Source organism: Vitis riparia, chromosome 2 (genome assembly GCF_004353265.1).
Source record: "Vitis riparia cultivar Riparia Gloire de Montpellier isolate 1030 chromosome 2, EGFV_Vit.rip_1.0, whole genome shotgun sequence".
NCBI lineage: Eukaryota > Viridiplantae > Streptophyta > Magnoliopsida > Vitales > Vitaceae > Vitis > Vitis riparia.
This window is the reverse complement of record NC_048432.1, coordinates 6573163-6595392: the sequence shown is the minus strand read 5'-3', so window position 1 is coordinate 6595392 and position 22230 is coordinate 6573163. Positions and strand designations below refer to the sequence as shown.

The following is a 22230-nucleotide window of genomic DNA, read 5'->3' as shown; positions in this document are numbered from 1 at the left end:
TTTCAACATTGGAAAGACCCAATGCATGCTCAATCAATTTTAATATAATAGATTGAGTTGAGTTTATGGAGATAATTTCATGGGAAAAAGGGATTTCCCAAGAAGGAGAAATACCTTTATTTATTTATTTATTAAAAAAAATCTTCTTACCAACTTGTGATTTTTGAGTTTTTGGGACTTTTTGGTAAAGTATCAAAATCACCAAATTATTTTTAAAAAATAATAAACTTGATAACGTATCCTTCCATCTAAGTCTTGTTACATTTGGATTATGTTTGTCCTATGAGAAAATTCCAAACAAATTGGGAAATATAGTTGAGAGGTTCATAGAGAAGTTTGGACTAGTGCTCTTAAAATTTTTGGGATTCTTTCTGAAGAATGTTATACTTAAAATTATTTTTATATAATATTATACTCTCTAAGAAATCTAACCATATAAACAATAATACCCTAGTATACATATTTTGAAGATATGGATGAAAAACAGAGTGGTTCATATGATAGTTTTGAACCATTTGGGTTTTTGGAAATTTTGGGATATTTTGGATAATAGTATTGCTTCTTAATTATTTTGATATGTCAGTATACTAAAAAATGAAGCCATAGATTTTAATTTCATGCAATTACAAGTTCCTTATCATTAGTGAATAATTAAGTAAATGTCAATAGGATTTCATTAGTATATGTTAGTTTTGAGTTTTGAGAATTTTGGTATTATTAGATTGTGTTTTAGGTTCATAAATTAATTTTGAAAATTTCTAGGCTCACGATAGATTAGATTTGGAGACTTTATAATTTTTCAAATTTGTTTCATTAGTAAGAAAAATTAAGAAAAAGATTAGTATTTCGACATGCTTTGTTTTAGGCAAACCTGTAATTGATTTAGGTTGAGGTTTAACTAATAGTCTTTTAATGACCATTTGACTTAGTAATTAGTTGCTAATATTCCTATACTCATCAATGAACTTGTTGGCTTAAATTTTGCTTGAATTAAACTTCATTAGCCTCGCTTTTTTTTTTTTTCCTTCTTTTTTATGGAAATTTACATTTTCTATTGAAGTGCTATTCAAGTGAGGGTAAGCTAGTGGAAGCACAGAATCATAGTTCATTTCTTATGAAATTTCCAAATTTTCAAGTTCACTTAAATTTTCTTTTGTTAAGGGAGGATCCAGAATTTGTGGAGCCATTGTATTGTGAGTTTTGTTATAGTTTTGATTGCGAGAATTTTTGTGAGTAATTATGATGTACATGGTTTTACTAAATTTTTCATAAAATAAATATTTTTTGAATATGTTATATATACTCATTTAATGTTATTAATGACATGAGATCTATGTTGAATTGTTATTCGATCAAATTACACATAATTTATATTAAGTTTAAGAAAATGAATGTTATTGGATCTTTAAGAAATTATAAATTGTCATGCTTATGTTTACAAGGAATGACATTTACCCTGTCATAATATAATAAGTTGTTGGACTTTTTGACCATTGATATTTGATTGGCTTGATAACATTTACATTTGTGAGGTGTTTCATGCAATTTTGTTATGGGACTCCACACCACATATGTAAGGAAGAGGCCTTAAGATAAGATTTTGGGTTTTGATGCCAAGTTTGGAGGTAGAGCTTGAAGCAGTAGAGTATGCTTTTTTGTACCCTAATGGGATGACTAGGAGATGAACTCTTTGGTATTGTGATATGGGGTCATGAGAACTTGAAGATTATGTAGATGTGGGGTTCATAGGTAGGAAGCTTTTGTATATTTGATTGATTGACCATAGATATATCCAAATCTTATGATTGCATGTTTTACATCTCATATGTCCTTTAAATGCTATTATAATTATTATATGCTAATTTCTAATAACTAAATTTATTATATATATAGATTTGAAAACTATCTTTAATATGTATTGACCATTTTAATACTTGTGTATCATGACTATTCATTGGACTTTTGTTTACTCCATTTATTTTTTTTTTTTGATGAGGAGCTTATAGATCTTCTTGAGGTTGAGCCAAGGCTAGGGTTAGTCCTCAAGAGCGAGCCCTAGGACCCATAGCCCCTTTGACATTATTTAGTTATCCTTAGATTGTGGGTCTTAGTACCCTTTTCATTTTAAGATGTTTTGTTACTTTTAAGTTGTATTCAGCCTTAAGACCTAGACCACTATTACTTTTTTATATTTTCATTTTTTTCCTCTTGATTTGAATTTAGTTTTGCTTTATTGACATGTCTTTCTTTGCCTTTACATTACTTTGTTCTTGTTCCACCATTTAAGTTAGTGGTTTCATTATTGGTTTCGATTTGTAATGGGATCATCGTCTCCTAGTGGGCCCTTTAAGTAGGGGTCAATATAGAAAAAATTAAAATGGGATTAATAACCTTATGAAGAAGGCAAAATTCTAATATTAAAAGAATAAGAATACCTAATCTATTATAAAATATAATTGTAAATTGAACCCATACTGAACTACATGTAATTATTAATCTTTATTTATTTATTTTTGAAAAATCACCAATGTAATTATTAATCTACAACTGACATAGTGTTATCTTTTAGTGACAAATTAATTAGTGCCAAAAGGCCATATTTGTTGTAACTAAGAAAAGCTTATATATTTCCTTGGGAAAAAAAAAGGGAAAGCTTGTTTACATATATTATATGGGAATAATAATTAAGAATTTCAAATCTGACACCAGTTGCATCTATAAATTCGTTTAAAAAACTGGATGTAATTATTAAGAATAATAATTTTCCTCATGGAAATATCAAAAGGATCGAAGTTGACTACGTTGGTATCATATTCTTCAACAATAAATTAATATATAAGTCAAAACTTACTAGATCTTCCTGGAACTTTCCAGCTGGGTAAAGACAATGGACTTAATATTAATTAATATCCCAGTAGTACAATTCAAAAAGGAGATATTGATCTGGAAATGGCTAATGCCAGCCGCAGCACCAAACTTGCACTCTGGATATTTCTTTTGATTACCATCCATGGTAATGCACTGAGCCTTCCGTTTGTCGAAGTGATACTGCATAGAGGAACACTCAAAACACTACAGGTTATTATATATATTGACTCCTCAGTCGCTTTTCTTTTCTTTCATCTCATTTTTTGTTTGGTTTATTATATGACTAATTTTCTGAAAGTTCAAAGGTTACAAACTCTTGCAGATTGAAGATGGAGACGCCATTGACTGTGTTGATATCTACCAGCAGCCTGCTTTTGATCATCCACTGCTCAAAAATCACACAATACAGGTTTTCTGTTTAAAGTTTTTTTTCTCCCTACAAGTAATATATGTTATATTTTCAATCAGAAACTTTCTTACAGGGGGACTTAATGTAATTTTAAAGATGAAACCCAGTTCATATCCCAGTGGAATTAAAGCAGATGACTCCCAAGCAAAGCTTTTTCAACCTTGGCATGGTCATGGAAAGTGCCCAGAGGGAACGATTCCTATTTTTCGTAGAACCCGAAAACATGATCATCACCATCACTCTGTGCCGCTAAATCCATCTGCAACCCCACGTAATCACAGCTTTTTAGAAGGCGTTTCCTATAGTGAGGTGCTTTTTCAACTCTAGTTGTGTTTATGGTTCAATGATCAAATTCTCTTCTAACTGAAGAATTTTATTATTTGATGCATTCCTTTCAAGTTCATTTGTTTAGTTATGTCCTTATGAATGAATATATGGATGGACTAGTATGCTCAAGTATCTGTAAGCGGACTCAATTTCCATGGACTGAAAGCGGGAATAAATGTGTGGAACCCTTACACGAATGATCAAGAATACAGTCTAGCTCGAGTTTCTGTTATAGCAAACACAGACATTATTGAGGCAGGATGGATGGTATGCCTCTCCTATTATGCCCTGAAATTTCAACAATTGCCTTATTTTGTTTTATTTTATTTTTGTCTCAAGCTTCTCATTCAGAAAAATGAATGTGGGCTGTATAAAGTTTATTTTGAACTATATAACTTAATTTTTTTTTGGTAAATTTCTTAAGTTAATAAGGTTATATTACTAAGAAGTATTCAATTACAATGTTATATTTCTGGGTGTAAGTTAATAAGTTTATGTGGCTTATCCATTTACCCATTTATGATGAGAGTTCGGGTTGGATTAAAATTTTGGGCTAGTAGATATGAGCCCAACCACTCATACATACCAGAGTTCTAGTGTGAGATCTTGCCATCCTATTTAGACGATTGAGTGTAGAATTATTGTAGTTTAGATTATTTTTTCTAGCAGTAAGACCAATTTGAGGGATTTATATTGTTCCCTACTGCTATATATGGTTCAAAAAATAAAACTGTTATCTAATATATTTCCTACTTGTAGTATCAGAATTCCATAGTTCTAATCCTTTTTGCTAGGGTGGTTGATTTGTATTTCAAAATGAATGATATCCATAGGAGAAAGTCTACAATAAGTTTTGAAAAGATCTAAAATAAATTGAATTTATGTATCCTATTTAAATCTAAAATTTGAACTTAATGAATTCCTTCTCCAAAAATAGATGAATATTGTCAATATTTTCAGGGGATATTTATTTATTTTTGTGTAGTCTTTGTTCTATTCAGATCTGGGTGGGATTTTTGAACTTTGTACAATTGTCTTGTATTTCCCAATAAACGACTATGGAGCATTTGGGCCTAATTCCTTTGGTCATATTTTTTGTTTCCTTATGGATAAGCGGGTTCCACAACATTTGATTTTTGTTTCTTTTATGATTATCAAATTATTTATAATCTTCTTGTGTTTTGTTTATGTTTAGTTGTGATATATAGGTTTTGATGTGCTATGCCTCATATTTTGGATCCACTGATTAATCCTATAAATGCTAGACTCAATTAGTGCTTCCAAAACCTAAGAATAAGATGATGAGTTTCAGGTAAATTTGTGGAAAATAAGGATGTGGAGATACGTATAAGGAGAAACAATTCTGATATAAAACCTAGCATATAGATAATCAACAAAGTGCATTTTATTTATCATTTATCATAATGAAAACTTGTACAACATTACTTTGTGCATGCCAAAACCTCGTGGTTCACTAAGAGTAACCCTTATTAGAAGTGTACAAAACATAAACTACATCATTTTCCAAAATGATTTAGCCATCCTATAATACAAAGACAAATCTAAAAAGATCTCTCAATATGAACAAAACAATAACCAATTACTACCATATCTAAAGCTCAAACATCAATTCCCACGTACAAGTGGCTTTCAACTTGCACTAAGAGTAGAAAGAATAGGGTGAGTTCATAGCTCAGTGAGAAAGTTTATGCTCATCCCATGTATGTCATTAAAAATGAATCAAACTAAAATGAGCATAGAGCAACATGCATTTTAACTTTTTTAATCATTAGAAAATACACAATAATCTTACATATAAATAAAAGTTAATTATAGAGGGTTCCATCTTTACTTAGCCTCATCCATTCTCCCACCAATGTACATATTATTTTCATTGTTATGACTACCACTCAAGGACAAGTCATATCTTGCATCTTTTGGGACTGATACCTAAAGATAGGACAAACTCTATGTCTTTTGAGACAACAACCCAAAGGTAGGACTAATCCAGTGTCTTAGGGACTAAAACCTAGGCATAAGACCAACCTCATACACCCGCATTGGAGTGTCTTCCTCGAGATTTTTAGGGATTGTCACCCAAGGATCTAAGGTTCCACACAAACAATATATCCAAGTATAATGATTGCAGCTTATCACAGATACTCCCCACATACTAATCCATCCTTCGAATATTACTTGTCAATGTTATAAACCATATGATTTCTACAATGTAAACATACCATGAACTGCCTCCACAAAATGAAAGCCATAATACCTCATACCAATTCATATCTAAATAATAATGCAACATCATAGAACAATGACACATACAATATGGACGACATGACACATTGAAATATCTCACAAAATTATATGAAATATATGAATTTGCAACAAATTAATAATTTAGGAAAAGAAAACAAAGGTAACAAATAATTTAGGAAAAGAAAACAAAGATACATAGTAGAATAAGATAAAATTCCCTCCCTTACACTCACTTTTCCTTCACAATTCTTCTCTATATACAGACTATTACCCATAGGTGCTACAAAGAATTGAAGTAAAACAATGTAATTTAGGTTTACAACTATAAAACTACACAATTAAGGTTTAGAGCATTTTCTATTTTTTTTTAATTTCAAAAATTTTAAATTGATAATTCTATTTGCTCATTCTCTAATCTACATGCTTGTATGTTTTTAGTTAAAATTAAGATGAGTAAATAGTCTTTTCTATGCATATTGTTGTCACACTAGATAACTAGTGTTTAAATTTGTGGAACTCACAATTCTTTTAAAAGGATTCTTGGCATGGACTAGACTCCGGTACTCTTCCTTCATGATGGAAAAATAGATGGTGTGTTTTTTCTTGGAGCTCTAGATGACCAAATTTTGTCCAAGGGAGATGGAATAACTTAAGGTTGATTGCCTATCATTAGGATAAGAGGCTCAATCTACATCAAGGAACCCTCGCTCTAAGAAGGAGACATGATGGTTTTGCATAGATAAAGACAATAGTGAAGGTTCCTTTGAGATATTGAAATATTTTGTTAGTTTCCTACTTGTTATTGTCTAATAGACTAGACATAAATTAGCATGCTTTAGTCATATAGTAGGAGATCTTGGGTTTGGTGACAATAGCTTATTGGCAAGCCTGTTCAATACTTGGATACAACTTACTTCTATGTGGAAATTAAATTTGTTGGAAATATTTTGTATTGTTGTATGATTATGTAGCTATTAGATTCCTTATTTGTATCTTAATAACTTTTAATTTCTATGTTTAAGGTCTTATCATTTACTACCGATTTTCTATGTTTAAATTATTCTCATTGTTTCTACTTTTATTGCAACAAAAAATTTCATTTTTATGTGGAAAAGGCTTGTATGGACTACGAAACATCTAGTAAGATAAGACAGGTGATCCCTATTCTTCACTTTATCAAGTAAGTTTTTCAGTCTTGGTTCCCATCATGTCAGTGAAGAATACTAAACCCATGATAGTAGTAGCTCCTCTAGTGTCAACAAAGGAAGGCACATTCCTAGTGGAAAGAAATATGAATGAAAGATCCCATTGAAGTGAATCGGGTTCCTGTATCTATGGAATAATGAGAATTCTTGTTCTCTCTCAATATCTATCTCAATTTGAAAACCCTAGAATTCTTATTAAGCCATCATTTTCAACCCTCCTGATGTACCACTATTAGTGGAATATAAAAGCCAATTTTTTTACCTAGAATTCTCATGGTATTAAAGCATGTTTAAGGGCCTCTTTGAACCTTTTCTCATGTTTTGTTTCCTTTTTCACCTCTTTGTCTCAATTGACCTTTATTGCAGCTAAGCATTAGGTTTTCTTAGGGTAAATTTTTTTAGCATAGTTTGCTCCATATCCGTTGGTTTGTTTGTTATAATAATTCTGATAGAATCTTGTTCATAGCTCTTAGTTCTAATAAAAGTTTGACATTACTTTGGAGGTTATTTTTAAAAATTTAAATATAGTTAAGGAATCCTACTCTATAGATAACGGCCATAGATTGAATATTTTAATATATTTTCACTTATTGTCTCATTTGTGGATTTGTTTTGGAAGGAACATTAAAAATGGGTCTTCTTGATGAATCAAACAAGATTTGATGATTGGAGATCCAAAATTTAAGTAGTGGGATGCTAAAAATTCCATGGTAATATCATGGCTAATCAAGCCCATGGAATTAGAGATTAGTTAGGTTTATCTATTCTCACTAACAACGAAGGAGTTGTGGGAGACTATTAATGAGGATTGCATAAATCTAGGCAAGGTTACTCAACAATTTAAACTTAGGACTAGACGTCATGATACTAAACAAGGGAATATTTCTGTCACCAATTATTATCCCATGTTAAGTGGACTCTAGCAAGAATATGATCTATATGCTGATAATGAGTGGAAGTGTACTACTAATAGTCTATAGTACCAGCAGATGTAGAAAAGAAACATAATTTTTATTTTGTATAAAGACAATTTTTGGAGGAAGCAAAGAAATATATGTTTTTTTTTTTCACCAAGGAGCAACTACTATAATTGTATAGGTTTACGAGTTAAGAACAATCTTAGCTTAAAAACTCCTCTTTCTTCACCATAGAATCTGGAGACCTTCCTAATATCCTTCATACTTTATTTAACAACCCCATACTTTATTTAACAAACCAACCCTTGGATCATTAATTCTAGGGCTTTTGATCTTATGATTAGATTGTCAAATTTGTTTTCCATTTACATTTTATGTTTAGGGAAGCAAAAAGTGAGAAATCACATATAGATCTTTATCATTAGTTATAGGAAAGGGTTCAATTTCTATCTCAGAAGTTTTGACATTGAATTCTACGTTCCGTGTTCGGTGTAATCTTCTTTCTATGAGAAAACTCATAAAATATCATAATTTCAATGTTAAGCTCTTACCTTCTTACTATGAATTTCAAGATCAACATATGCCGATGAAGTTCAAAAGTACATGAGATGGTTTAAGTCCATGAATAGACTTCTTTAGTGGACAAACATACTCCCCCTTACACTCAAACCTAGGTGATTGAACTATAAACACTATTTGATTATAGTTACCATGAAGACATGCATTGTTTACATTGAGTTGGTGAAGAGTCAATCTTGATTTGCTGTAAAAATACGATAACCCATACAAAATTTAGTTTGGTAACAGGAAAAAAGTCTCAATAAAGTCAAGGCTGGAAGTTAAAGTGTATCTTTTTCTTACCAAACAAACATTCAATCCATCAATTGTACCATTAAGGTTGTGCTTGATGGAAAATAACAAGTGGCAGCCAACAACTACAACATTAGTAGGCTTAGGAATAAGATCCTAGTTATGATTTCGCTTTAAAGCATGCATTTTCTCTTCCATTAATTGCTCTCCCTCAGCCATGATGAGAAAAAACTTTATTGTAAGACTTAGAAAAAGTAATTGAAGAAAGAGATGTAAAGAAAGCTCTAAAAGATGAGGACACGTGATTAACAATCACTACAAGAAAATAGATTATTTAGCAACAAAATATTTCATTATTGAAAGTCCAAATTGTCTTAAGAACCAATTGATGAAGATTGACAGAGGAAGGGTCACCAAGATGATAGTGCCATGCAGTACTATGGGGAGTAGTAGTATGGATAACTAAGGACTTGTGCAATGGCTAGAAGCAGTTTTTTTCAAATCCCCCAAAAATCGTCCTTTTACTCTTTTATATCCTGAATGATACAATGTGAAGGATAAAATTTGATTGAATAGTGCAAGTGAGAGGCAGGTTTGCAAATAGACAATATGTTGAAAGGGAAATCAAGGAAATAAAAGTGTAAAATCAAACGTAGTAATTGTTCTAATCCCATGAATATGATATTTATAACTAATTGCAATAGTTACAAAGGATGAAGTAAATGATGAGAAAGATTGGAAAGAAGTAAGGAATTACCCATCATATGATTAAATGCACAAAAAACAATAATAAAAGGAATAGTAGTTGAAGGTTAAAGACAGGTATTACCTAAATTATGCATAGAAGTAGTGGAGGTAGACGAAAGTGTAGAATGCTTCACAGGAGAATTTGTTTTGGCTTAAATATGCTATTTTGGGATCAAATCACCATTCTTTTTGGGTTCTTTAGGTATAGGGTTGTCACACCCCATATTCTAGAATTTCTAGTTATTAAGAAATTAACCTTGCACACATACAATAGGATGTTTTATCTTGTTTAAGGTGATTAACTTAAGGTTTTAATGCAAATTTCAATGCTATACAGAGTGTGAAATCCTTGCAACTTAAGCCTCATTTATTTATCTTAATCTTTTCCTACAGATGCTAGCTAGAAATATGTAATTTCATTCTATATATTTTATTTTCTTTTCTCATGCATTGTAAGATAAAACAACTTGAAAATGTAATTTGCTCCAAAAAGAGTAGTGGGTATCTCCCCCTTAAAGGTAGCTTGAGTACTTTGTTTGCTGCCACGGCTTCCTTTATCACCATAGGTTGTATCACCTGCACATCCACCACGACTTTCAAGTGGAGAGGTGAGCAACTAAGGAGGGTAATAAAGGCTAATGCTTCAGATTTGTCTAGTGTAGGTAGATTTAGGATGACATGTTAAACATGGGCAAAGGATTCTCTAGTAATAGGCACTTTTTCATTAGAAATGATCTCTAAGTATACACGCTCAAGCTCTGGTTGAAGGCCAGAAATGAATTTAGTTATGTGAAATTCTTCTTAGTGGAACTTATACATCTCCAAATCTAAAGTCAAGGGTTGATAGATATTCAACTCTTCCTATACGCCCTTTAATTCCAAGTATTATTGTTGAATTAATATATGGCTTTGTTGATAAGAGAGAAAATTTTGACAAATTACAAAAATATGAGGTGTATTTTTCACAAGCATATATTTCAACCAATGTACTCCAAGTACCCTCACAAGCATATATTGTTAAATACCTATGCCTTCATACTATTTCAAAGCAAAGTCAAGACTTGTTTATTTCTTCTTCCCAATCATAGGGCTATCAAAAAGTGGGTCTTTTGTTGGCACTTCATTATCTATGGTGTATGAGAAAGAAATCAAGTTTCAAGATTATGGTGAGACTTTAAGATAAAAGAAATATAAAAAAGTAGTAACTAGCTAAGGAGACTTTGAGATGAAAGTGACTTACTAGGCATCTAAGAGGGATGTTGCTTTAGGACGACCATGCTTTGATATCATCTTGACAAGAAGAGTTTTGAAAAGATGAAAATTCATCTCACATTTTTAATATATCTTGAATAAAGTTATAAAGGTATTTATAAGTCTATAACAATAAAAAATAAAAATAAAAATTATTCCCATAATTTGTTCTATAATCTTTTTGACAATCTCTTGAACAATTAATTTTTTTTCTATAATCTCTCTTATAATCTTTCCTATAATTACTCCTATGCTTTCAACAATTTTGAAGTATGATATAAAGATGTTGAGAATGATAGGACCACATTTGTATCAAAACTTGCCTTGATATTGTGGTATAACCACTTTACCATTTAGGTTTTAGCCAACTTAGTATTTGTCCCATGATTTGCCCTAAAGGATAAGAATCGTAAATGTTGGAATACCCCAGATAAATCTAGTCCAATCCCTAGATGTCTAACAAGTACATGCATCTATAGATCATAGGCACAATGGAAAACTAGATAAGCCTCAAAACTTTATTCTCTGGTGTAGAAAACAATAGAGATCACATACCTACGATTTGAATGTTCTTTGATCTATTTTAGTTGATGAAGAAAGATCCCAAAGACATAGAAATCTTATTCTTGATAGCTCTTTCTTGGATCTTGGAAATAGAAAGGGGTAAACTTCTCTCTAGAGGGATGGAGGCTAGGGTTCTCTTTGAATCTTTCTCTAAAAAGACAATAATAAGCTTGAGTTTCTAACCCTAAGAGGGTTTATATAAACCTCCTTATGGGCTTAAGTGACTTAAGTGCATCTTAGGCTTGGGTTACTTAATCTAAATCATTGGGTTCTAATTAATTAATTAGCTTCGTTAGACTCTGATTAATTAATTAATTTAGTTTAGAAAGACAATTTATAAGCTCTTGTACAACCTTGTATTTTTACTAAAATACTTTTATGCACACATGAATAAAAACCCAAACATCACTCATGATAATATGTCACCAAGGAGTGTGAGTTTGAGTGAAGACTATTAGGACCCAAAGGAAAATAGTAGCTAAAGCTGACTCAACATCCCATTATAGAGAATCAATTGCACTCCAACATTCTATGAAATTAAATTAAGAAATAAATTGATTATCCAATTTAATCAATTTCTTAGGTACGTGACCTACTAACAACCACATGTAAGCTCCCCATAAACTGTTGTCCATAATTTAATGAGGTATATGCTATCAACCTTTTGAGTTTACCTCTATCATCCTTGAGTCTTAGATCCTCCTATTATGTGATCAACTAACATGCTCTATCTTACTAAGAGCGTATATTAAATCCACTAATGGAATTATTGCAACTCCACAAATTTTACGATCACAAATCCTCATGATCACTTAAAGGAATACCTCATGTCTATCATGAGATATCATAGTGCTTGTCTCCAGAATGTTTGTTGTCACTTACCTTAATCAACAATGACACAATCTATAACAAATATGACTATCTCAAGATCTCACTGGTAGGTCAAAGTTAATGAAGAACTCAACACTAGTTCAATATTCTCTCAAGGTTGATAATTCATATAACATAGTAACATAGTAAAATCATGACTACTTGATAGTTAATGTCATGATCTACCATAAGTCCCATCCAATATGTAACCATACATATTAGTGTACTCACCATGGGAAACCCATTTTGATGACTAAAAAAAGTCATCTCTCCAATTAGGAGATAGTGTATTACAACCTCATATGGATTATCTAAGTTCATGAGTCATTTGTAAGCCACTCATCAACTTATAAGGAATCCATGACTTAGATTTTCTATATAATTTCTAATGCACCCAAATTATGTACAATGCAAGTGATGTAAGTGTTTCAAAATCATAATATAAATTTTAACAAAATCATATATTATTACATTATGTCATACTTTTTAATGACTCTATCCTAACAATAAATTGAAAATTGTTGAGGGAAAATTCAAATATATTATAATTAAAAGCTTTTTATTCATTAATAAGAAAGTATGTACTGTCGGAAGTGTTTCATACATCCTCAAAGTTAATTTATGTTTGGATAGCCTCAATACTTCAAAATGCCTATGAATGCTCATGGTGTGTGGGGTTAAAATCACCCATAAAACATCCATGGCTCAATAACTATTCTTTGGAATAGTTCTCAAATCTTTTGATTTAGATGGAGAGAGATAGAGGAGATACTATGATTAGATGGTAAAAAACCTCCCTCTAATACTAATCTCATACTTGGGCCAACCCACTAAGGGATCCACCTGGGCTACTCGTAACCTTTCCAAATAATAGAACAATCCAATAATTAATTTATATTTTAGTGTTCTAATTTGTATAAGCATTTAAATTCTGCATCTGATTTAGATCATTCAATTGTCGTTATTTTGTTGTGGAGAAGTTCAATGAAAATGTATTTACTTCTCTAATCAAAATTTTACTATTAGGATTAACTTGATTGGTGGAAGTATATTTCCACTATAATTCGTTTAAAAATTTATATTCATCCTTAAGAATTGGTTTTATATATATAAGGCTTGTATATCTTTACTTACTCTTGGAGGCATGGAAATTTTAAAATTGACTCAGGTATTTTTTTTTTTTAAATTTTAATCTCAGTGATATATGCATTTAGTTTTGCACATGAAGTTTAGATGATAACCTATTGTAATCACTCACTATAGTTTTGTTGTTCATGTTCCATTAAATACATAGCTTCATATTCAGGCCTTGTTTGAATAGCTAAAACCTATTTTTTTTTTTTAGCTTGATAGGAGCTTCTATATCTATTTGGCTACTTTTGTTCAAAGAACTAATGACTTCAAAAGAGCTTAATATGCAAGTCAATAAAATGTTACTTTATGTAGAAACTATATTTCGGCTCATGCAAGAAGTTATTTGATGTTTAATAAGACTTTTATTATATAATATTACTTTTTAAAAGTTGTGAATTTGGCTTTAGCTTTTAGTTGAAGTTAAAAGGACGAAGCCATCCCAAATGAGGCCATGGTCACTTAGTTGCAATGGTTTTAAAGACATTTCGACCATAAAATGGCATATGTTCACTACTACAAAATACATGAATAACGACGTTTTTTTCCTTGACGTTTTTTAAAAGCGTCAATATTAACCTAAGTGGCAACATATATCTTGGCGTTTTTTAAAGGCTTGATTAACAATGACACTTTGTGGGGAAGCAATGGCACTCCTATTCAATGACACCTTTTACAAACGTCATTGATTGCAGAATGTTGGAGACCTTAGTGCTTTATTTAAGCGTCAATAAATAATTTCTTCCTTGTCACATTTTTAAAGCACCATGTTCTAAAACATTATATATACATGTGTGAAACTTCTGCGAAACACACAATTCCCTCTAAAATTTCATTCTCACACCCGCCGTATCACCTAAAAATCTATAAATTCTCAGACCCTCATTTATCTTCTATCTATGGACAGTCACACCCTAAAAAGCTATTAACTATCTCAAAAACCCTAGCCTTTACTCTCAGCCATCTTCAATTTCCCTAACCCCCCAAGAACCCATAACTTTATCCTCATCATCATCAATAACTTCACATCCCAAACCCTAAGCCTCTCATTTCTTTGTTCTCACCATAGCCGTTGAGAGCTACTAATGTCGAAATAGAGAAGCTTGAAGTCCACCACTAGCCAACTAGTTATCAATGGCATTAAACATTTTCTAAGCTTAAAACAGAGATGCTCTATGGTAACTCTCTGCTTTTATTTATTTATTTTTTCTGGGTTTATCTAATGTTAGGGGTTGTATGAAGATTGCTTGTGTTTTCCCCCTTTTGTGCTTTACTCTTTTAATTTGTTGTTTCTGAAATCTATTGGGGTTGATTTCGGTTTTGCACAATTTACCCCAACTGAAAAAAAGACGCACCACTACCAACAGACAAACACACTGTTTTTCGCTTCCACAAGAAAGAGAGGGCTTTTTTCAGAGAGAGAAATCGTGTGGCTCTGAGGATTTGGGTTAGTGTTTTTTTTTCTTTTGGGTGGTGATGATGGGGATTGGGTGTTTTTAGAGGGAGACAACAGTCATGGTACTTTCTGAAACTATCTGTTTTTTTTTCTTTATTTCTGGAAGGAGTGGTGATTGGGTTAGGTTGTGTTGTTGTTGCTTTGTCTGATTGCAAATTTGATGGGTTCTGTTTGGTTCCCTAGGAAGTGGTTTTTCTCGGAGGAAGGGGGGCATTTTTTGGAGGATTCACTTTCGTTGCAAATTTAGTCCGGTCATGTTTGTTTCCCGGGAAAAATAGCATTTTGGAGGGTTAATATGTATTGGGAATTGGGTTTTGAATGTTTTGCAAAGTGTTTCTCCCACGAAAAATAGCATTTTTATTGTAAATTTAAATGGGTTCTGTTTGTTTCCCTGGAAAGTGATCTTCCTAGGGAAAAAGGCTTTTATTTGATTCCAAACTTGATTTGGTGCTGTTCGTCTCCCTAGAAGTAATTTTCCTAGGGGAAAAGACATTTTTTTGAGGATTGACTAATATTGATTATAATTTATTACATATTTAATTGGCTTCAGTTTGTTTTCCCAGAGGGTTATTTAGATTGATTGGAATTTATTGTGAAGCTTGAGGGGGGTTTATCATTTGTCTTTATTTAGATTTAGATTTCCTCCCTACCATCCTATGATTTGTATTTTTCCTCAGTAAAAATTCTCTTGGTGCCAATCAGATACAAACAAAACCCGAATTATATGCATTTATGTCTTTCTGTGTACTATAAATACATTTTTATAAGCATATCTGTAACTCCTTTGCTGAATTTTTGCAGGTTATAGAGATTTCTTTAACTGGGTCTGTTGATAGCAAGCCTTGGCAATTGAATGGGCTGACTGGTTGAATCAAATCGACTCAAATTAGGAAACAAATAGAGAAGACTTTATTTGGGTTCTACTTATCTAGTACAATTTCTTTTGGATTTTCATGGTTATGGCGGGTTTAAATTATCAGCTCAATGGATCTAAATTAGGTTAGGGTTTTCCTCTTTTTTTTTTTTCTTTTTTTTTTTCTTTTTTTATTTTGTGTGTTATTAATTCTTTTAATAATGATATTATGAATTTATAAATTTACACAACGGTTACTTTATAAATTATAATTAAATCTGTACGCATTATACCAAAAGCTATAAAAATGGTATTTGTTAAAAAATATAGTACAAGCCCCTATAATGTTTTTGTTAAAAATTACATTATCTCTTAACTATTTTTTTCAATGGATTATTACAGTTTTTAACCTATAAAATCATATCTAAACAATTTAAATCTAGATATTGCTATGTTTTTTATATGCTTTTATCACCTTTTTAAGTATTAAAAGAAATTTCAATTTAAAAAAAATCAAAGTGAAAATAAAATCACCACATGATATATTGAGTATTTAATTAACATTTTTTTTCAACTGTGGCTCTCTGCTCAGATGCACTGGTTGTGATGCTCAGAAACTCTCAGACCAATGACTTTGACATTCTCTCCTACTCTAACGTTGGAGCCTTCAGGTACTACTATTCCATTCCCATCTCATTTCCTTGTTGTGCGTAGTGTCATTCATCATGAATGGGTTTCAGAGATTACTTCCTCAGTGAAACTTTTTTTTTTTTTTTTTTTCTTGTCAAAGCAATACCCTAATACAGGTTCCTTTTTTGGTATTCTGGAAGGATGAACTACAACGGACTAAACATCAATATCTACTACATTGATTAGTTGTTTGCACATTCAATTTTTTCTATTATCTTTTAAAAAATTAGGCTTTCTACTGATGTTTAATTTCATTTAGTACCAGTCTTAAGCTTGACAAAAATCAATTAGTCATACAGAAAATTCATCCTATAAATTACATGTTACATCTACTCAAACAGTCTACAAGGTATACATGATTTTTTTTTAAATAATTATCATTTTCTTAGATTTTCCTTTCTTCTACATTGTCTTACTTTTGCAATTGTGTTCCTCTCTAAGAATTTTGTATTGTACATTCATTTTTTGCAAAATGAATTATTTGTTTCTAATTAAAGGAAAATATGGTAAAAAGATAATTTCTTATTTGACCTTTTTCCACAGGTATCAATACCTTCATATATTCCATTTTGGGGAGATGTAATAGTAAAGAAGCAGGTACCTATGTCTCTAGTGATTGAAATTATCATCGAAAAGGTATGTTAACACTTATAAGATGTCTTGTTTCTTCTAACTTATTTTTTTGGGCGAATGTGCCTGTGTACCAAGTTCTGTCATGCACTAAATATTGTGTGTGAATGCTCTTGCATGACATAACAAAGGATATCAATGGAAGTGTACCACTAAAAAAGATATCATTCTTCTGTTTTTCCTTTTTTCCATTTGACCAATAAAAAAAGATGAGTGATGATTGAATGAAAAAATTAATTTACTTTTATTAAAAAACAACCTATAAAAAAGTTGATGAAAAAAATGTCATGTCTAGAGTCTAACCTATCATGATTTCAGGATTTGAAAATTTTTAAGAAAATATAACATGAAAATTAATGATAAACCACCCCCCCCCCCCCCCCCCCCCCCCCCCCCCCCCCCTCCCTCTCCCTTCTTTTTGAATCTCTAGAGAAGCCACCCACCTAGTCTTGTATTTCTTTGGTATGTCCTTTGTATGTTTGAATTTTTTATGTTCACAGCTTTGCTTGTAGAACATTTATTTTGGTTAGTTATTTATATTATGTTTCATTTATCCTTTTGTTGTTTTGGTGTACCGTGATTCATTAATTTTTAACTTTTTGATGTTATATCATATTTGGAAATATGTTACTCTTGAAGATTTTACTTTATTTTCTTTACTAAGGAATCACTATTTTATTATAAAGTTTTTCTACTTAATTAGTGAACAACATTTTATCCTCAAGTGATAAGCTCTAACTATTTTTTTCTAACTCATTTATTTTTCTAAAAATTTTCTCATTTCATTTTATATTAGTTCTAGTTTTTTTTTTTTTTTTTCCTTTCAAATTTTTATGAAAGTTATTGTTTCAATTGTATTTATTGATTATTACATGTATAATTTATGAGTTTTTAATTCTTCCTATATTTGTTTATAGGATGCAAAGGAAACTAGTTTGCCAAAAGAAGAGAACCCAATTTGTTAAAGGAGGTGATGTTGATCGAAAACCACCATGAAGATTGCATCATTAGTCATTTGAAGGTTGAACAATATTTTTTTGTAGAATATAAATCTTAATAATTGTTGTAGTCACATTTGTACTCTTGTTGAAAGAATTAGAAATTGTTGTTTGAAATATTTTGATGTAATTTACAAATTTGTATGCAATTATTGTATATAAGTAGCTACATTAATGGTTTGAACTAGGTTATTATATATCAATATTTGAAGATATCTTTATTAGTAATATTCAATTTGATTTTGAGTTTTTTTTTCTTTTTATTTAATTATATATGAAATCATTATTTTAACAATAGAATATAAATATCATTTTTAATATGAAATGATCAAAGATGACACTTTTGTAAGTGTCATTGTTAACATAAATCAAAGATGACACTTTTGAACGTGTCATTGATCAATTTTATTAAAGATGACATTCCAATAAGTATCAAGATTACTAATTTTGTAAAAATTATTTCACTAGAATATGTTTAAAGATGACACTTTTTATGAGTGTCGTTATTAACATTATTTAAAGATGACGCTTCTTTAAGCATCATTAAAAGCATTTATCAAATATGGCGCTTCCTAGAAGCGTCATTGTTGGCTAACACATATAATGACAGAGCCGAAGAGGGCGCTTTAAAGAAGCGTCATCTTTTGCCTTTCTTGACGCATAAAAAACGTCATTATTTCTCATTTTTCTTGTAGTGGTTGCACTAATGTGTTTTTCCTTCTTAATTTGCCGGGTGTTTGTAGAGATTTTTGTAAATAAGTTTTTGTTATTAATTCTTGTAGTACTAAACACTTAGGGAACAAGATGATCTTTCATTTAAAAGGAAGAGTGGTTCCTCAACTTTTTTATTAACTCAAATCTTTTGTTTGTAGTTCATGTTGAGAACATATGAAGTTTATTTTTGACTATATTGTGAATTCATGTGTTATAAGAACTTTTAGTTGATAGGGCAATCTTATGAAAAGGATCACTTAATTATCATGTTGTGCAATATTAAAGCAAAAATAATTTGTGTTTTAGCGAAATGTGACTTGTGATAGGTGGAGTCTTAACTAGATTACAATTTTAAGCTAGTGGTTATCATCTTAACTTCCTATATACAAAAGCAAAAGCATGTGTTGGCGTGGAATTCTATCATCTGGCATAGGAAGGTCGCATGTAGTATCATCACTTAGATTGTTGTCTATTATTACAATTTGCTATGGTTGAAAGAAATAGATGTGACTATAAATATGTCATAAGTCATGTAATATTTTTCTCACAATTTTGATCATACTTTGAACTTAAATATATTACATACGGATGATTTATAGACTATTTGATGGTTAATTCCCAGGTTAATCGAAGAAGATACAAAGACACTAAGACAAGGCTTTTCTTGCACTGGACAGTAAGTAGGCCTCTAATGTTAATGCACTGATAACATTAATGTATATATGGATAATTTTTTTAATTTTCCATGATGAAAAGTAATTTAATAATTTTCGAATTGGTTCTATTATATTCAGGGAAACTCAGCTAAATTATTTATACGCAATGCCTATTCAAAAAAAGAAAAAGAAAAAAGAAAAGGAAAACAACTCAGTCAAACTAGTAGCATAGACAGACTTTGTTCTAGAATGAGATAATATGTTTGGTATGTTGAAATATGCTAATGTTTTCAGCACCAAAGTCTGGGCCGAACCAGAGGTTGCTATGATCTCGATTGCCCCGGTTTCGTGCAAACATCTAGTGACTTCATCATTGGTAGTCCCATAACACCAGTTTCAGAGTACGGCACCAACCAGTTCTACATCACCATTACTATATACAAGGTAATGCAGATACCTACTAAAGCAATATATGTGGAATATGGAACAATTTACTCAGAGATTCTATTTCATATATATGTGCATATAGTGCATGCCATTCAATTTCAATATGCATGTTAAACAATACTCTTTCAACAGACTAGTACTTTTGAGTTGATTTCTTTTGAAGTTAAATAAAATCTTTCTTTTTTTTAAGTTCAATAGCAACTTTTATTATATAGAGTGATTTTACTAAAATTGTTTTCAGATATGAAACAAAAGTTTGGTAATGATAGAATTGGCCCTTTCAAGTCATAACTTCAATTCAAACTTTAGGAAAAATACATGTCATGTCATGAACCTAATTATTTGGCACAATGAAAAATAATGCAGGACATCCAGAGTGGAAATTGGTGGGTAAAGCTTCAAGATAAGGATCTAGGATATTGGCCTTCCTCCATCATCACTAGTTCAGGTGCCACTCTCACCACACTAACTTGGGGTGGAGAGATCCTCAATTCAAATTTAGGAGGGCATCACACTGCAACTAAAATGGGAAGTGGCAGATTCCCTGGTGACAAGTTTGGAAAATCCAGTTTTTTCAGAAATCTTGCTCTCATAGATGAATCCAACGCTCTCAGAAACCCGCCCGATCTTGCACCCCTTATCACTAGTCCTTCCTGCTATGATTTACAAGTCCAAAAAGATACCAAGTCTAAGTTCGGAACCTATTTCTTTTATGGTGGTCCTGGCCGTTCAGATAAATGTCCATGAATATGATGGTATTAATTAGAAGAAAAAAATGCTTTTAAATTTTATAGAACCTACTGATATTAGCATATCAAGTCTGTGGTAAAGATTGGTCGCAAGAAAGGTCATTGTATATGGATGATTAAGATTGATACAACAACTAAGATTCTTATAAATGGTAGGATTCCATCAGCGTATCATGATGTTTCCTCAAAAGAAGGAATGAAAAGCTAATTATTTTGTTAATGTTTTAGAAATATATTACATGTAACGGCCATTGGATCATAGAAGAGATTAATGCATGCCTCTAATTCTTAGTTTGGTTGAAAATAAACAAATTAACTATATTCTTGTCAAACAACATAAATGGGAAATTCAAGAAAATTACAGCTTTGAAAGGCTTGGGTGACAGACCCAAGTGAACTAATTGCCTAGTTCTATAACCACTTTTACAATTCATTTTCATTGTCCCCTTTTCCTTCTTTCCATGAAAGCTATTTAGAAGGTCAATCTTTTCTTTGGTTGAGTACATCTTCATTTTGTTTTCAATTTTACCCTTGTCCTATTGTCCTAAAAAACTTTCACAAATATTTCAATGTACCTTATGGTGATAAAATCAACTAAATTGGAAGCTTTCATATGTTTGAGTATTCATTTGTTGTCAAGAATTAACTAAGACATATGCACTACTTGAGCACACAAAGGACTGAGAGAAACAAGACCATTTTTATGCCAATCATAATTACCTCAACCGATTCTTAGCTAATCCATAGCTAAAATGATTCAAAGAAATCGAAACAAAAGGGGCGGCCTTTCTACAATTCCTGTAATGCCAAAGTCATTGAAGCTTTTAATTGATTATTTATTTGCCTAATCAAACTTTAAGATTCCTAGATCCTTTAGGCCTGCTTTTATGTCTCTTTTCCAACTCAACCTTTTTGTGCCCTAACTTAGTATTAGCAGTACTCCCCTCAACCAATTTGCCAATGACTTTTTATTTCTTCTCCTTTAACCAAATCTTAGCTAGTCCCTAGCTAAAATAATTCAAAGAAAATGACACAAAGGGGGACTTTCCAGAATTTACTTTAATGCCAAGTCATTGAAGTTTCTAATTAATTGTTTATTTTCCCAATTGGACATTAAGATTCCCATATCCTTTAGGCCTGTTTTCACAATCCTTTTCCAACTCAACCTTTTTGTGTGCTAACTTAAGGTTATTATTAATTCACTTAACCGATTTTCCAACTCCTGCTTTTACATTCCTTTTCCAACTCATCCTTTTTGTATCCTGACTTAAATTTAGCAGTACTCCCCTCAACTGATTTTTCAACTTCTTCTTCTTCTTGGAAGTTTGTAATTTATTGTTTATTTGCCCAATCAAACATTAAGATTCTCATGTCCTTTAGGCTTGCTTTCACATTCTTTTTCAAACTCAACCTTTTTATGTCATGACTTAAGGTTATTAGTAATCCCCTCAACTAATTTTTCAACTTCTTTTTCTTCTTCTTCAACTTCTTCTTTGAAGTTTCTAATTGATTGTTTATGACCCCAATGAGACATTAAGATTCCCATCTCCTTTAGGCTTGCTTTCACATTCCTTTTCCAACTCAACCTTTTTATATCATGACTTAAGGTTATTAGTAATCCCCTCAACTGATTTTCCAACTTATTCTTCTTCTTTGAAGTTTCTAATTGATTG

At 31.3% G+C, this 22230-nt stretch overlaps 1 protein-coding gene and 1 long non-coding RNA gene across 2 annotated transcripts; both read left to right on the top strand.

Moving 5' to 3' along the window:
• Nucleotides 1–2949: 2949 nt before the first annotated feature.
• On the top strand, nt 2950–20723 carry LOC117929869. The gene is made up of 7 exons (XM_034850296.1): nt 2950–3078; nt 3191–3277; nt 3374–3586; nt 3725–3871; nt 19328–19381; nt 19656–19805; nt 20175–20723. Exons 1-7 carry the CDS (start codon nt 2950–2952, stop codon nt 20553–20555), a joined length of 1161 nt encoding a protein of 386 aa, XP_034706187.1. The 3' UTR covers nt 20556–20723.
• Nucleotides 14218–18188, top strand: LOC117929161. Its single transcript, XR_004653704.1, has 5 exons — nt 14218–14542; nt 15622–15819; nt 16266–16344; nt 16907–16999; nt 17911–18188. It is a non-coding gene; the product is annotated as an uncharacterized LOC117929161 (long non-coding RNA).
• Nucleotides 20724–22230: the final 1507 nt, after the last annotated feature.

Excerpts from the sequence above, each read along its gene's own strand:
- LOC117929869 (XM_034850296.1), top strand. The coding sequence starts at position 2,950 with ATGGCTAATGCCAGCCGCAGCACCAAACTTGCACTCTGGATATTTCTT. Across the intron at positions 3,587-3,724 it reads AAGGCGTTTCCTATAGTGAG|TATGCTCAAGTATCTGTAAG; the intron begins GTGCTTTTTCAA and ends TGGATGGACTAG. Across the intron at positions 19,382-19,655 it reads GGCTTTTCTTGCACTGGACA|CACCAAAGTCTGGGCCGAAC; the intron begins GTAAGTAGGCCT and ends TAATGTTTTCAG.